At 42.3% G+C, this 16,528-nt stretch overlaps 1 protein-coding gene across 8 annotated transcripts in view; it reads right to left on the bottom strand.

The window, feature by feature from the left end:
* The window catches only part of disp3 (dispatched RND transporter family member 3), a 492,179-nt gene that overhangs the window by 175,619 nt on the left and 300,032 nt on the right, over positions 1-16,528 (bottom strand). For all 8 annotated transcript variants that reach the window (XM_087980574.1, XM_087980573.1, XM_087980579.1 and 5 more), the window contains one exon: positions 11,053-11,272. In XM_087980574.1, the coding sequence (XP_087836700.1) occupies positions 11,053-11,272 (220 nt within the window). The remainder of the gene's footprint in view (positions 1-11,052; positions 11,273-16,528) is intronic.

Here is a 16,528-nt window from a genome sequence, read left to right as displayed (position 1 = left end):
GCTAGGTAACATCATCGGTAAGCCTCTGGTGAAGTGCTGGTGTTTTGTCCCATTTTCTATTTATGTGTCTTGGTCTCTTACAGTGGGTGATATCATTTCCAGTTCTTTTTCTCAGAGGTTGGTAAATGGGGTCCAAATCGATGTGATTATTGATGGAGTTTTGCTTTGAATGCCAGGCCTCTAGGAATTCCCATGCATTTCTCTGTTTAACTTGCCTTAGGATGGATGTGTTGTCCTAGTTGAAGTGGTGTTCTTCTTCGCCTGCATATAAGGATACTAGTAATAGTGGGTCATGTCTTTTGGTGGCTTGTTGGTACTCGTGTATCCTGATGGCTAGTTTTCTGCCTGTCTGTCTAATGTAGTGTTTGTTACAGTCCTTGCATGGTATTTTGTAAATGACATTAGTTTTGCTGGTTGTTGGTATAGGGTCCTTTAGGTTCATCAGTAGCAGTTCCAGTGTGTTGGTAGGTTTGTGACCCCATGATGCCAAGGGGTCAGAATAGTCTGCTAGTTATCTCCGAGATGTCTTTGGTATATAGTAGTGTGACTAGGGTTTCTGGGCGTGTTCAGTCTACGTGTTTGGGTTTGTTGTTTAAGAAGCAGCGGATCAGGTACCCGTTCTTCTTGAATATGCTACATCAATATCACACTTACAGCACAGTTTATGTGGTCACACACAGTTTCAACCAGATTGCTCCTGTGACTGGATCACAGCCAGAATTTCTCTCCTCCAATGTAACATTGGTACTTTGCTTCTGAAATATGTATCTGGATAAGGTTACATTCCTCAGAGCTCTTTATCAAAACATGACATTACTCTCCATCTCGGTCTCCATTATACATTGTATCAGGGCAGAACTTAAAGCTCATTGTGATTCATATAAGGGCTTAGGCTCATTACTGAATGCTGCTATATTTCTGACATTCCCTGCAGATTATAGATTCATATATCCGATGATGTATCTTGCTATAGAGGCAAAACAGCATCGTAGGAAGGAGCAAGTTGTCAGCAAGCAAAGTGAAGTTGCTGCTGCACATCCCATAGAGGGAGAAGCAGGAAGAAGATTCCTCAAGTAGCCGGATGGGAATATCAAGAACCCTCATCTGGAATAACGCGTGTTTCATCAATGCAAATTGGCTAAAACATGATTGACAAATAGTGACGCTGTTTGGATAGTTCAGACTTTGTACTGCACAGGTAGAGCAATTTTCTATAGTGCAAAGTTACACAGGAATGCATTCATCATGTTATACTAGAAATACCTGTATCTCCCTCTCATTTTAGACATCTCTCAAAACCACACTTTGAATGCAGATAAAGGATGTCCTGCTCCATCACCACCAAACTGGGTCTTCTGCTGGAGCAAGTCATGTGCTCAAAAGGAAAGGGTTGCCATCAAGGTTATAGCTACATGGAATTTTTACACCTGCAACACATTTCATAGAGGACATGGGAGCCTATGTGGCATCTCCCAACCCTCGACCCACAAATGCACTGGGCTGGCACTGATGCCTTATTTTCCAATTATTACTGATTCTGTACAGTCGCTCACAAAGTGGGTGTTTTGTGTGGATGATCAGTGCAGAGCAGGCCCAAACACTATCCTAGCATATTGGCTTTAATCTCAGTATTGCTCACATTATTAAAATGCAATTCCTTGGTTGAACAATCCATGATATCTGATGCTATCTGCCATCAAGGAGTCAGTTGCTTGTGAGAGATAGAACCATAGAAACATTACAGCATAAAAAGACCCCATTCAGCCCATTGCGTCTGCTTCAGCTGAATCAACGAGCTGTCCATTCTAACCTCACTTTCCAGTACCTAAACTGTAGCCTTTGGATTAAAGTCTTTATATGCAAATTCAGTTTCCTTTTAATTGGGTTGAGCGTTTCCACCACAACCATTACACTGGGTGCTGCATTGGCGCCACCTCGTGCTCCCACGAGGAGGTTGAACAGTTCATCAACTTCACCAACACATTCCACCCTGACCTTAAATTCACCTGGACCACCTCCCTCCCCTTCCTGTACCTCTTCATCTCCATCAAGTGACTGACTCAACACTGACATTTTCTACAAATCCACTGACTCCCACAGCTACCTGGATTACACCTCCTCCCACCTTGTATCCTGTAAAAGTGCTATCACTTATTCCCAATTCCTCCGTCTCTGCCGCATCTGCTTCTAGGAGAACCAGTTCAATCACAGATCACACCAGATGGCCTCCTTTTTTAAAGACCACAATTTCCCCTCCCATATGGTTGATGATGTCCTCAGCACATCGCACCTACTTCCCGCACCACCGGTCTTGAACCCCACCCCTCCAACCGCAACAAGGACAGAACCCCCTCACCTTCCAATCTACCAACCTCCGTATACATCGCATCATCCTCCGCCATTTCCGCCACCTACAAACGAACCAGAGATATATTTCCCTCCCCACTCCTATCCGCTTTCCGTAAAGACCATTCCCTCCACGACTAATTCGTCAGGTCCATGCCCCCCAACAACCCACCTTCCCCTCCTGGCACAAACTCCTGCCACTGCAGGAATTGTAAAACCTGTGCATACATCTCCCTCCTCACCTCCGTCCAAGACCCCAAAGGAACATTCCACACCATCAAAGTTTCACTTGCACTTCCACACGTCATTTACAGTATCCATTGCTTCCGATGTGGTTCCTCTTCACTGAGCGGACAGGATGCCTATTCGCAGAGCGCTTCAGAGAACATCTCCAGGACACTCGCACCAACCAACCCCACTGCCCATGTCTGAACACTGTAACTCCCCCTTCCACTCTGCTGAGGGCATGCAGGTCCTCAGCCTGCTCCATCACCACTCCCTTACTACCTGACGCCTGGAGGAAGAACACCTCATCTTCTGCCTCAGGACCCTCCAACCCCATTGCATCAATTTGGATTTCACCAGTTTCCTCTTTTCCCCTCCCCCAATCTTATCCCAGTTCCAACCTTCCAGCACCACCTTTATGACCTGTCCTACCTGTCCATCTTCCTTCCCACCTATCCACTCCACCCTCCCCTCCGACCTATCACCAATACCCCACCTCCATCCACCTTTCATACCCTCAGCTACCTTCCCCCCAGCCCCACCTCCTCCCATTTATCTCCCAACCCCCGCGGCTGCCAGCCTCATTCCTGATGAAGGGCTTTTGCCTGAAACGTCAATTTTTCTGCTCCTCAGATGCTGGCTGACCTGCTGTGCTTTTCCAGCACCTCACTCTCGACTCTAATCTCCAGCATGAGTAGTCCTCACTTTCACCAAAGCGAATTCCAGACATCCAGTACTCTTTAAATAAAAAGGCTTTTCCTCATGTCCCCTCTAATGCTTCTACCAATCACCTTGAATCTATATCCCCCATACTGTTCTCTCCACGAGGGAAAACTGGTCTTTCCTGTCCATATTATCTAAGCCCTGCGTTATTTTGTATACTGTGATTAAGTCACCTTTTAGCCTCCTATGTTCATAGGAAAACCACCCTAGCCTATCCAATCTTTTCTCAGGCCTACAATTTTTAACTACTGGCAACATTCTTGTAAATCTCCTTTTACTCTTTGGCAATTATGCAATTGGCTAATATGTCCTTCCAGTAATGTAGTGATCAGCACTATACACAAAGTTCAAGCTACGATCTAACCAGTGTCTTTTATAGTTCCAACATTAGATCCCTGCTTCTGCATTTCAAAGGTCAGTCAATGAAGCCAAGCATCCCATTTAGCTTCTTTGTCACCTTTTCTATGTATCCTGCCTCACTCAGAAACCTGCTGATATTCACCCCAAGGTCTTTCAATTCTTTGAGCTGTCTCAATACTGTCCTATTTATTTTGTATTCCCTTGCTTTATTTGCTGCCCCAAATGAATAAGCCCACAATTCTCCAGACTGAATTCCATTTACCCTTTTCCCAACAATTCAACGAAACCACTGATACTATCCAACAGTCATTAGCCATATTCTTCACTATCAATTATCTGTCCCTTTTTTTTGTGTTATGTGCAAACCTGCCAATCATGCCTCCCACAATTAAGTCTAAATCATTTAATATTATGAACAGATTGACTGGCCTGTAATTAATTGGCCTATCCCTCTTACCGTTTAGAATAATGGTATAACGTTTGCAGACCTCCAATCCTCTATTACCTCACTACTGTAGAACGAAGATAGGAAAATGATTTCAGAGCATCCACTATTTTCTTCCTGGCTTCCTTTAATAATCTAGGATACAATTCTTCCACTCCTGGTGATTTATCCATGTTGAAGAAGACTAGCCCCTCCAGTATTTCCCTTCTAATTATGCATATTTTATCTAATATTTTACATTTCTCTTCTTTAACTAGAATATCTGCATCATCATTTGTGAAGACAAGAGACAAAGTACTAATGCAGAACCCTTTCCACATCTCATGTGTCCAGGCTCAAGTTAGTACATATTTCTGTGACAGACCAAGCCCTCCCTTTGGATTTTTCTTAATTTTATCTGTCAACATGTTTTGATATTTTCCCTTTGTTTTCCTAACTACCTTTTTCACTTCACCTCTGTTTTGTCTATACTTGTCTAAACTTCATTAAGTATTAAATTTTTGAGCTTGTCATGACCTCCATTTCCTGACTTTATCTTACTCTACATGTTTCTGGATAGCCAGGTAACTAGATTTGGCAGCATCACCCATTTTCTTTGAAAGGACATGTGTACACTGTGCCCATAAAATCTCACTTTGCAATGCCTCCCAGTGATTTTTGCCAATGACTTTCCTTGTAGTAACTGTAACCAGTCTACTTTTGCCAGGTTATTTCTTCACAATAGAATTCTTTATCTCTGCTGTACAACTGAACTGCCTGTTGTGACACTGAATTTGCTCCAGCTGCACACCCTCAAACTCGGAGCTCAATATTGTGCAGCTGGTGACACTTCCCACAAATGTATTTGTCTGGCACAGGTGGTATGTTCATGACTTCACATGAACTGCAATATGTATGCACCATTTGGTTAAGTTGAGCTGCCATCCCATAAGAGAAAGTGAGGACTGCAGATGCTGGAGATTAGAGCTGAAAATGTGTTGCTGGAAAAGCGCAGCAGGTCAGGCAGCATCCAAGGAGCAGGAGAATCGACGTTTTGGGCATGAGCCCTTCTTCAGGAATGAGGAAAGTGTGCCAAGCAGACTAAGATAAAAGGTAGGGAGGAGGGACTTGGGGGAGGGGTGATGGAAATGCGATAGGTGGAAGGAGGTTAAGGTGAGGGTGATAGGCCGGAGTAGGGGTGGGGGCGGAGCGGTCAGGAAGAAGATTGCAGCTTAGGAAGGTGGTGCTCAGTTTGAGGGTTGGGACTGAGACATGGTAGGGGAGGGGAAATGAGGAAACTGGAGAAATCTGAGTTCATCCCTTGTGGTTGGAGGGTTCCTCGGCGGAAGATGAGGCGCTCTTCCTCCAGCCGTGGTGTTGCTATGGTCTGGCGATGGAGGAGTCCAAGACCTACATGTCCTTGGTGGAGTGGGAGGGGGAGTTGAAGTGTTGAGCCACGGGGTGGTTGGGTTGGTTGGTGCAGGTGTCCCAGAGGTGTTCTCTGAAACGTTCCGCAAGTAGGTGGTCTGTCTCCCCAATATAGAGGAGGCCACATCGGGTGCAGTGGATGCAGTAAATGATGTGTGTGGAGGTACAGGTGAATTTGTGGTGGATATGGAAGGATCCCTTGGGGCCTTGGAGGGAAGTAAGAGGGGAGGTGTGGGCGCAAGTTTTGCATTTCTTGCGGTTGCAGGGGAAGGTGCCGGGAGCGGAGGTTGGGTTGGTGGGGGGTGTGGACCTGACGAGGGAGTCACGGAGGGAGTGGTCTTTTCGGAACGCTGATAGGGGAGGGGAGGGAAATATATCCCTGGTGGTTGGGTCCGTTTGGAGGTGGTGGAAATGACGACGGATGATACGATGTACATGGAGATGGGTGGGGTGGTAGGTGAGGACCAGTGGGGTTCTGTCCTGGGAGTGGAGGATCCGGAGGGAGGTCTGTTGCTGGAGGCTTCGGATTTGTTGTAGGTACTGGTTGGGTCCAAATTTTGTTGGTCTGAACGTAGTCCAGAGTCCGTGCGGGGTCAGTCGGTTCCGTAGGCAGGTGCTGAGGAAGGAGATGTGGCTGTGGTAGTGAGTCTGTTTGAGAACGTGGCTGAAGAGCTTCTGGGCAGAGGAGATGGCTGAAGAGCCATCCCATAACCTTAAAAACTACTTATTAGAGTTAGAATAGTAGAAAAATTTACAAGTACTTATCAATCAGCCTTCCTCCCTTTACCAAATTAACAGACAATAATGGGATGTGCTCCTAGTGTAGGCTCCTGTCTCATGTTGTTTTCTCCCTCTGAGAGTATCTGTTCTTGTGGTGTTTTTAAGCTCTCCCATTGTTCCCTCTCTAGGTGATGCTAACTGCTTGTCTTGGACTTCACACCTTGTGTGCTTCCCCAGATAATGTTGATTGCCTGTCTTGGGGTCCTCATCTCTCCTGCTCCACTGGTGGTGTTGAATCCTATCACAGGATCTCCTCTAGATAAGCAGTGCTTGTTGATTGCGCAACTCTCAAATGGTTCCGACTTCAGCAAGTCCAACAATGATAAAGTCATCACAGCAGACACTTTATCAGTGTGAATAAACATATACACACACATACATATATATATATATGAGAGAAAGAGAGAGAAAGCAAGAACAATTCAAGAAGTTTTACAATGAAGTGTCACCTATTTGCCTTCTGGAAGATGATTTCTTCCTTTCTCTTTCACTGTCTAATCCTGACTTCTGCAGCTGGGGCGTAGGGAGTATCCACTATTCTTGGTTGTGTTGGCTGTGGATGAATTAGTTGGTCATCTCCAGGGGCATTTGGTGTAGAGTACCAAGCTTACTCTGGTTTCCACCCAGATAGTGTCATGCTCCACTGTTCGGATTTCTCGATATTCTGCAAGGAGTGATGGATGGGCGAGGGACCTCTGGTTTCCTAAGAAGCATCTGGGTGGCCTGAGTTTAACTCCTCCTCCTGGCAGTTATCCCCCCTAATGTCTTGACTTTGATGTTGAGCATCTGTGGCTAAAGGAATAGAGTGCATATCTGGAAAAGACTGCATGCTAGATCTGAGATTCTATCGTGGTAAATCCATGTAGGCAGCCAGACAGATACTTGTCAAAGTCTGAATGGTACTGATAATTTTGGTAGACTGCTTCAACTTTGATCCAGTTGACTGAGTACTTCTAACAAACTTGTCCCTTGGTGCTGGCCTTTTCTTAGTGCAGGTTTGCTGGGTGCTGTGAGTATTTGCACAAGACAAAGAAAATTAGTTTAACAAAAAGGAATGAAAGCTTGTGCAGATTAATAATGAGATAGCATTAATTGGTAATGGTAGAGCAGTCCATCACAGTACAATGAAGATCCCTGGGTTGATTGCCAAAGTCTTCCACTTTCTGGTGAGTTGAGGAGCTTCTATCCATCATCACCTGGTGGTGAGACATTTTTCCCTGCCATGAGACAAAAGGAGGGTAATGCGTGAGGGAAATAGTTGGAAGAGCTACTAGTGGCAATGGAGGAACAAGACAGATGATGAGGTGTCCTCAATAAGTAAGTATGAAGTACAGAGGGCAGGGAGGGCTAATAGATTGGGAGGACGAAGTGAGTGAGAGCAGTCTAGTGAACATGTTACATACAATAGGGATACACATGAATGGTGAGAGGCATGTGCAGCGGCAAGGTTTGAAGAATGGGGACCCTGTTAGTGTGAGGTGGCACTTACCCTTCTAAAGCACAGAAGATATTCCCTTTCCTCCTGAACTGCTGGATATTTATTTTAATCTGGGACACTGTACTAACCCGAGCAACTATCACTGCTCTGGACTAGTGGGTCTGGTTCCATCTCCTTTGCTGGTCAGCAAGAAAAAACATGGCCCTCCTCTGTATCACCTGTCCATCAGCACCTTGAGGCTCCTGCTGAAGAATTTAATTAATTCATTGAAGTTAAATTCCAACAATTGCCATTGTGGGACTTGAATGTATGTCCCAGGCTTAAAACTCTGATTATTGGTCCCAGTGATATTACCACTGTACCACCATCAACCTCCATTTCCAAATTCAAATTGGAAAACATCTAGGAAGTTAGTTGAGTGTTACTGTGTCAGTGAGATTTTCTCATACAGCATAATTTTCACATTTTTTAACCAAGTGTTTCTTCAAGTAACATTTATAGCAGCCAGTTCAGAATGGTCCATGTCGATTTTTCTGATGGAAGTTTCCTTCCATTCTTTATTTTATTAATAATGAAACTGGTCTCTTCTGCCCAGTCTCAAGGAATTGTAAAGCAGGAGAGACAGAAATGCTCACCACTGCCAGGACTTTGCAACATAAAATACTGCTGGTGTCATATTTAAATCCCAGCTGCGCACTACTTCAAACACCTGAATGCTCCAATGTTATCCTGAAGGAAATCAACAAAAAATGGAAGTTAGACCTCTGAGGGTCACCACACCATGGGTGAGGGGAGAGGATGAGAATAAAATTCCTTCATGCAGAAAGTTAATCTATGCTATTGCCATCATGCTGCTTTGCAAACCGTCCATCCAGCCAATTGAGCAAACTTACCCTCCATTATAAACAGTAATGCGTAGTTATAGATTTTCCAATAAGAGGAAATATCCTCTCCATTTCCACCTTGCGAGGATCTCTCAGGAGTTTATATGTTGGGTTGAATGGAACTTATCTTACTCTGTTCTTTATCAGGTAGAAATCAGTACTGTTTTGTTACGAACATTTTAAATGCTGGGTTGGCATTAAAGTAATATAGAAAGACATTTTGGTACAAGTAAATAGCTTTAGGATGATATTATTGGAAGTTTCCTTTACAATCTTTACGATAAGCTTCATATAGTAATCCTTTAAGGTGAGGAAGCTGGCAGCAAGGCAAAATTAATGGCTAATAACTCCTTGTTTTTCCCCAACTTATATTGCCTTAAGATTTAAATTACTTCAGTGAGATATCCTGATCCGTTGACATAGTAACAAATTGCAGACCCTGCTAGTCAGTTTGGTTTTGTACAATATTAATATTTGTAATGCAGCTGAAATGTTGTCTTTGTTTTAATGACATGCTAGATCATATACCTTCCCTTAACCTATCCATGATACAGGATGATTCATTATAGGATATTATTTTACTGTTACAAGGAAGGTTTATTCTCAGGCAAGATTCTGAAGAAATCCATTTAATATTCTTTCATTGTGCGAGCTTGATCTTCACGGCTCAGGGTTCCATTTAAAAGTGAATTGTGGTCACTAATCTTTCTACCCCTGCTCTATCTGCTTTTGTATGAATGCAATTGAGAAAATGACTACATGCTGAGGTGAAAGAGTGAAACAAAGAGATCAGTACTGTGAAGCAGAGGTTATGGATACACGCCTGAATATAAAGTAGATAAAAATATAGTGTAAAAGAAACTCCAAGTCAGAATGCTTATGGAGCAGCTAATGTTTTCACTTTTGGTCATTACATTAAGATTCTATAACATGAGTTTTCCCAAATATTAAATCCTTTGTAATGTAGTTACTCAGCTCACTTTTAGTCAGTCCATACCAAGTACCCTCAATATTAGCAATTCTATTTAATACAATGTAATTCATAGAAAGGACAACAGAGAACTTAAATGAAAGAGAATGGCTGTGGTGTCTCACAAAAACTAAACATTCTGTAAATACTCAGGAGATTAGGCAAGAACTCTATTTATTAACACAATAAATGTGTTTACGTTTTCTCAACAGCTTTAATTAATCTCACCAAAAGTTATTCAGTCAATCTTAGGAAAGAATCTACTGTCTAATATACAGCTTAGAAATCTTTCTTCAAAATGCTTCCAGGAAGTTTTATCTTATTCATCTTACTCAGGATTCAGTGTCATGAGTTTACAAATAACTTCTTGAAACTGGTCCGAACTGGCCCCTATTTTGAGCTTGTGCCATTTTCTCCTATTGATACTGCTTAACCTGCAGGAGTGCTCTAGGTTTATGTTTCCTAAACTTATTGTGAATAAATTTTGGACAGATTTGCTAACTTTTCCCAAAGTTAAAATATTCAATATTTTAAAGCCTTTCTTTACAAAGCTCAGGTCTGTGATGCTAAAGACCATTCTTTTGGTTCTCTTCTAACCCACTTCCAGGGCTGACGTCTCTAGTATTTCACAGTTACCAGAACTAGATATATATTGGGATAACTAATTTAAATTTAAACCATGGCCTCCTAATGTAATATAATGTATTCCAAATTCTTTTTTTTAACCTCAATAATTTTTTTCAGTCCTACATCATCATGAATCTGAGAATAAGCCTTTTTATTCGTTTAGTTAGTAACACAAAATAATACTGCTAACATCCTACCTTGTATCACACTGCAGTAGATGAACTAGGGTTACATTGTAAATTTCGCTGCAGCTAAGCCACAAATAGAGTGGAGAAAGGTAGGATTGTTTGAATGAGAGAAGAGCTTCCATTACTATTTCATTTTAAAACTTAAGAAAAGCAAACAAAAATAACAAAATTCATTGAATTAACTTTACACATAAAAGCTTTACTCATGGTCCTTTGGGGAACTGCACTACCTAGTAAGGAATTGAGCAAAAAAAAACCTAAAAGATTCAAGGTTTGACTCCTGGTCTGTGTTGAATTAGCTGATCTCAGTTTTGTTGACAGTAATATAATTACAACTGGTCTCTAGCAATAGGTAAAAATCTGGAATTTCAGTTCCAGTTATAGGCCATTGGCTCTTGCTGAAATGCACATTTGTGGACATTGTTTGTTGTGATTAGATTCAGCTACTGAGCACAATGCAAAAGGCACACAAGGAATCATCATTTTGGAAACTTAATGAAGAGAAACATATTTGTGGAAGTATTGCTAAGGCCTTTAGGGATAAAACTTGAAATAGAAAAAGCATCTTCAAAGGAATAATACAGGATTATGTCCATATTAGATATACAAATGCCTGACCAAATTTCTCTTCAGCTCAATCATATACTTATTTTACTCACTTGGTGGATTGTGAGGCCAAAAGATCAGCATAAGAGATCACAAACTTCTGAAACTTTCTGTGCTGCTCTTCCCATCGGTCATCCACTGAGTAGTAATTGGGAAGTGGGGCTCCAAACAGGATCTCACTACGAAGCAGGGAGCTTTTCATGTTTTCAACTGTTAGTCCCTCATCAACATACCAGTAAAATTCAGGATGAGTAATAGCCAGCTTGAGTGAGCCTGGAAAATTAAAATCAATACAAATCATTTCATAAATAATAAACAAAGTTAAATGCTGGCTGTTATTTTTATGAAGTTCTTAAATACTCTGCTGTACAGCGATGGGTGCCCACCCATGTTGGCATTTCGTTGACCAAAATCTGAAAAGTCAAATTAATTTGAGTTAAGAAGCTGATGAAGGTCCTTAAAACAGTGGTTAAATACAACTACATTTTCCTGAAATATTATCAAAATAAATAGTCATTTAAACTATCGCAGTCAATAATTCATTACTTAACCCAATTTTAACCCACAGTCTTCAAGTCTTTAAAACCACATAGTGAATGGTTATCACTTACTACCTCTCAATTTGTCTCAGTTCCAATCCTACTTGTACATTTCTACTTCGTACACAAAATAATTTGATGAGTTGGATGGTCAAAATGTTATGTGAACAAACTGCATTTAGAATTCATGATCCTGAAATAATGCTATGAGGGAATAACATAAAAAACCTTGATATGCTTATTTCCTTCGACAGCCAGGCCTTTTCCTACAATAGTGTTGCTGCGGTCTAGCTGAGGTTTCTCAAAAACAGAACATTTTTTATAACCGAGAGGTCATAGCGTTAGACTGAATGATTTTCTTGGTCCTTATTTTCTTTTAAAACAGTGGATGCACCCCTCAGCCTCCGACACTCCAGGGAAAACAGCCCCAGCCTGTTCAGCCTCTCCTATAACTCAAATCCTCCAACCCTGGCAACATCCTTGTAAATCTTTTCTGAACCCTTTCAAGTTTCACAACATCCTTCCGATAGGAAGATCAGAATTGCACGCAATATTCCAAAAGTGGCCTAACCAATGTTCTGTATAGCAGCAACATGACCTCCCAACTCCTATACTCAATGCTCTGACCAATAAAGGAAAGCATACCAAACACCTTTTTCACTACCCTATCTACCTGTGACTCCACTTTCAAGGAGCTATGAACCTGCACTCCAAGGTCTCTTTGTTCAGCAACACTCACCAGTACCTTACCATTGAGTGGATTAGTCCTGTTCTGATTTGCTTTTCCAAAATGCAGTACCTCGCATTAAACATCATCAGCCACTCATCAACCCACTGGCCCATCAAGATCCTGTTGTACTCTGAGGTAACCTTCTTCGCTGTCCACTACACCTTCAATTTTGGCGTCATCTGCAAATTTACCAACAATATCTCCTCTGTTCACATCCAAATCATTTATATAAAAGATGAAAAGTAGTGGACCCAGCACCAATCCTTGTGGCACACCACTGATTACAGGCCTCCAGTTTGTAAAGCAACTGTCCACCACCACCCTCTGTCTTCTACCTTCGAGCCAGTTCTGTATCCAAATGGCTAGTTCTCACTGTATTCCATGAGATCTAACCTTGCTAACTAATCTCCCAAGAGGGACCTTGTTGAAGTCCATATAGATCATGACTTACTGAAGTCCTTATAAATCATGTCTACCCCCGCGCTCATCAATCCCCTTTGCTAATTCCTCTAAAATCTCAATCAAGTTCGTGAGACATAATTTCCCACACACAAAGCCATGCTGACTATCCCTAATCAGTCCTTGCCTTTGCAAATACATGTAAATCCTGTCCCTCAGGATTCTCTCCAAGAACTTGCCCACCACCGACATTAGGCTCACTGCTCTATCGTTGCCTGATTTGTCCTTGCCACCTTTCTTAAACAGTGGCACCATGTTAGCCAACCTACAGTCTTTTAGCACCTTACCTGTGACTATCGATAATACAAATATCAGGGCAAGGGGCCCAGCAAACACTCCCCTAACTATTCATAGAGTTCTCTGGTACACCTGATCAGGTCCTGGGGATTTATCCACGTTTACGTGTTTCAAGACATCCAGCATTTCCTCCTCTGTAACATGGACATTCTTCAAGACGTCATCATCTATTTCCCCACATTCTATATCTCCCAAGTCCTTCTCCACAGTAAACACTGATTCAAAATACTCGATAAGTATCTCCTCCACCTCCTGCAGCTCCACACATAGGCTGCCTTGCTGATCTTTGAGGGGCCCTATTCTCTCCCTAGTTACCCTTTTGTTATCCTTTTGTTCTTAATGTATTTATAAAAACCCTTTGGATCCTCCTTAAACCTATTTGCCAAAGCTATCTCGTGTCCCCTTTTTGCTCTCCTGATTTCCCTCTTAAATATACTCCTATTGCCTTTATACTCTTCTAAGGGTTCACTCAATCTCCCCTGTCTGCAAACGTCTGCACCCAATCAGCTTTTGAAAGTTCTTACCTAATACCATCAAAATTAGCCTTTCTCCAATCTAGAACTTTAACTTTTAGATCTGGTCTATCCTTTTCCATCATTATTTTAAAACTAATAGAATTATGGTTGCTGGCCCCAAAGTGCTTCCCCACTGACACCACAGTCATCTGCCCTGCTTTATTTCCAAAGAGTAGGTCAAGTTTTGCATTTTCTCTAGTAGGTACATCCACATACTGAATCAGAAAATTTTCCTGTACACACTTAATAAGTTCCTCTCCTTAACACTATGGAACTCTTAGTCCATGTTTGTAAAGTTAAAATCTTTACAAATTTGTTCAATGTGCTCAAGAACATGTAGTTAGCTTTACTAGAGGATGGGCAAAATTTGATCTCCTCTTGGGAAATAAGGCAGCGCAATCGACTGAGGTACTAGTCGGGGGAGCACTTTGTGACCAGTGACCATAATTCTGCTAGTTTTAAAATAGTTATGGAGAAGGATTGATCTGGTCCACAAGTTAAAGTTCCAAATTGAAGCAAGACCAATTTTGATGTTATTAGGGAGGAACTGTCAAAAGTGTGTAGGGTGAGGCTGTTTGCAGGTAAAGGGGCATCTGGCAAGTAGGAGACATTCAAAATAATAATGAGATAATGAGAATTCAGAGTCGAGAGTGTGGTGCTGGAAAAGCACAGAAGGTCAGGCAGCATTCACGGAGCAGGAGAATCGATGTTTTGGGCATAGACCCCTCATCAGGAATGAGGCTTGTGGGCCAGGGGGCTAAGAAATAAATGGGAGATAATTTATCACTCAGCTCCCATGGCCCACAAGCCTCATTCCTGATGAAGGGCTTTTGCCCAACACATTGATTCTCCTGCTCCTCAGATGCTGCCTGACCTGCTGTGCTTTTCCAGCACCACACTCTCTACTCTGATCTTCAGCATTTACAGTCCTCACTTTCTCCTAATGAGAATTCAGGACCAGTGTATCCCTGTTAATGTGAAGGACAAGACTGGCAGGAGTAGCGAACCCTGGATGATGAGAGATATTGAGGCTTTGGTCAAGAAAACTAAGGATGCATATGTCTGGTGTATTCATCCGGGATCAAGTAAATCCATTGAGGAGGATATGGGGTGTAGATGTACACATCAGAAGGAAATCAGGAGGGCAAAAGGGGTTCATAAGATAGCTTTGGCAGAAAAGGTAAAAGAGAATCACAAGAGAGTCTACAAGTATATTAAGGGAATTATTTGAGAAAATAGAGCCTCTTAAAGATCAATGAGGTCATCAACATATGGAGTCACAGGAAATGGGTCAAAACCTAAACATATGTTTCTCATTAGTATTTACTGTGGAGAAAGACATGAAAGCTTAGAGACCTTAGAAGTAAATAGTAATGTCTTGAAAAGAGTCCATAGCACAAGTGATGAGCTGCTGATGGTCTTAAAATGCATAAAGGTAGACAAATCCCCAAGACCTGATCAAGTGTATCCAGGACATTGTGGGAAGCTAGAGAACAAACTGTAGGGCCTCTGGTGGAGATATTTGTATCATCAACAGCCACGGGGGTGAGGCTGGCAAAAGTCGTGCTATTATTTAAAGAAGGCTGCAAGGAAAAGCCAGGGAACTACAAACCAGTGAACCTAACATCAGTGGTAGCTAAGTTGTTGGAGGGGATTCTGAGAGATGGGATCTACATGTATTTGGAAAGGCAAGGACTCTCCTTAGTCAGTATGGCATTGTGCACGGGAAATCGTGTCTCACAAATTTGATTGAGCTTTTTGAAGAGGTGACCAAAAAGATAGATGAAGGTAGAATGGTAGATGTTGTCTACATGGACTTTAACAAGGCCTTAGGCACAGTTCTGCCTGGTAGACTGGTTAATGAGGTTAGATGACATGGGATCCCCAGAGATCTAGCCAGTTGAATACAAAATTGGTTTGACTGGTGCAGACAGAAGGTGGTGATAGAGGGTTCTCGTTTAGACTGGAATTCTGTGACCAGCAGTGTGCTGCAAGGATTAATGCTGGGTCCATTGTTGTGTTTATAATTTATATAAATGATTTGGATCAGACAACAGAACGCATGGTTAGTAAGTTTGTGATTGAAACCAAAATTGCTAATCAGAGGCGCAGACAGACGTTCCTGCTGCCAGCAGCAAAAATTCAGAATGGTGTGTTGTTTCCCTGGTGCCAGGGTCAAGGATGTCTCAGAGAGGGTGTGGAATGTTCTCAAGGGGGGAGAGGGACCAGCAAGAGGTAATTGTACAAATTGGAATGAACGACATAGGAAGGGAAAAGGATGAGATTCTGAAGGGAGAATATAGAAAGTTAGGCAAGAATTCAAAAAGTAATATTTGGATTACTCCCAGTTCTATGAGCTAGTGAGGGTAAGAATAGGAGGATAGAGCAGATGAATGCATGGCTGGGGTGAAAGTGACATGTACAAGAAAGACAGATTGCACCAGATTTGGAAGGGGACTAATGTACTGGCAGGGCGATTTGTTAGATCTGCTCGGGACGATTTAAACTAGTAAGGTAGGGTGCAAGTGGGACCCAGAGAAATAGCGAGGAAAGAGATCAATCTGAGACTAGTACAGTCAAACAGTCAGGGCAGGTAGGAACAAAGCAGAGAACAAGGTAGGACTGATAAATTAATCTGCGTTTAGTTCAATGCAAGAGGCCTAACTGGGAAGGCAGATGAACTCAGGGCATGGTTAGAAACATGGGACTTGGATATCATAGCAATTACAGAAATGTGGCTCAGGGATAGACAGTACTGGCACCTTAATGTTCCAGGATACAAATGCTATCGGAAGGATAGAAAGGGGGGCAAGAGAGGACGGGGAGTGTTTTTTTTTTGATAAGGGATAGCATTACAGCTGTATCTCCTGGTCTCCTTCCTATCGGAAAGATGTTGTGAAACTTGAAAGGGTTCAGAAAAGATTTACAAGGATGTTGCAGGGTTGGAGGATTTGAGCTATAGGGAGAGGCTGAACAGGCTGGGGCTGTT

This window comes from Chiloscyllium plagiosum, unplaced genomic scaffold (assembly GCF_037043375.1).
Source record: "Chiloscyllium plagiosum isolate Xiang-an unplaced genomic scaffold, Cpla_swu_hap1 HiC_scaffold_37, whole genome shotgun sequence".
In the NCBI taxonomy this organism is placed as follows: domain Eukaryota; kingdom Metazoa; phylum Chordata; class Chondrichthyes; order Orectolobiformes; family Hemiscylliidae; genus Chiloscyllium; species Chiloscyllium plagiosum.
Note: the sequence above shows the minus strand (reverse complement) of the source record. Positions and strands in the feature narration are given on the sequence as shown.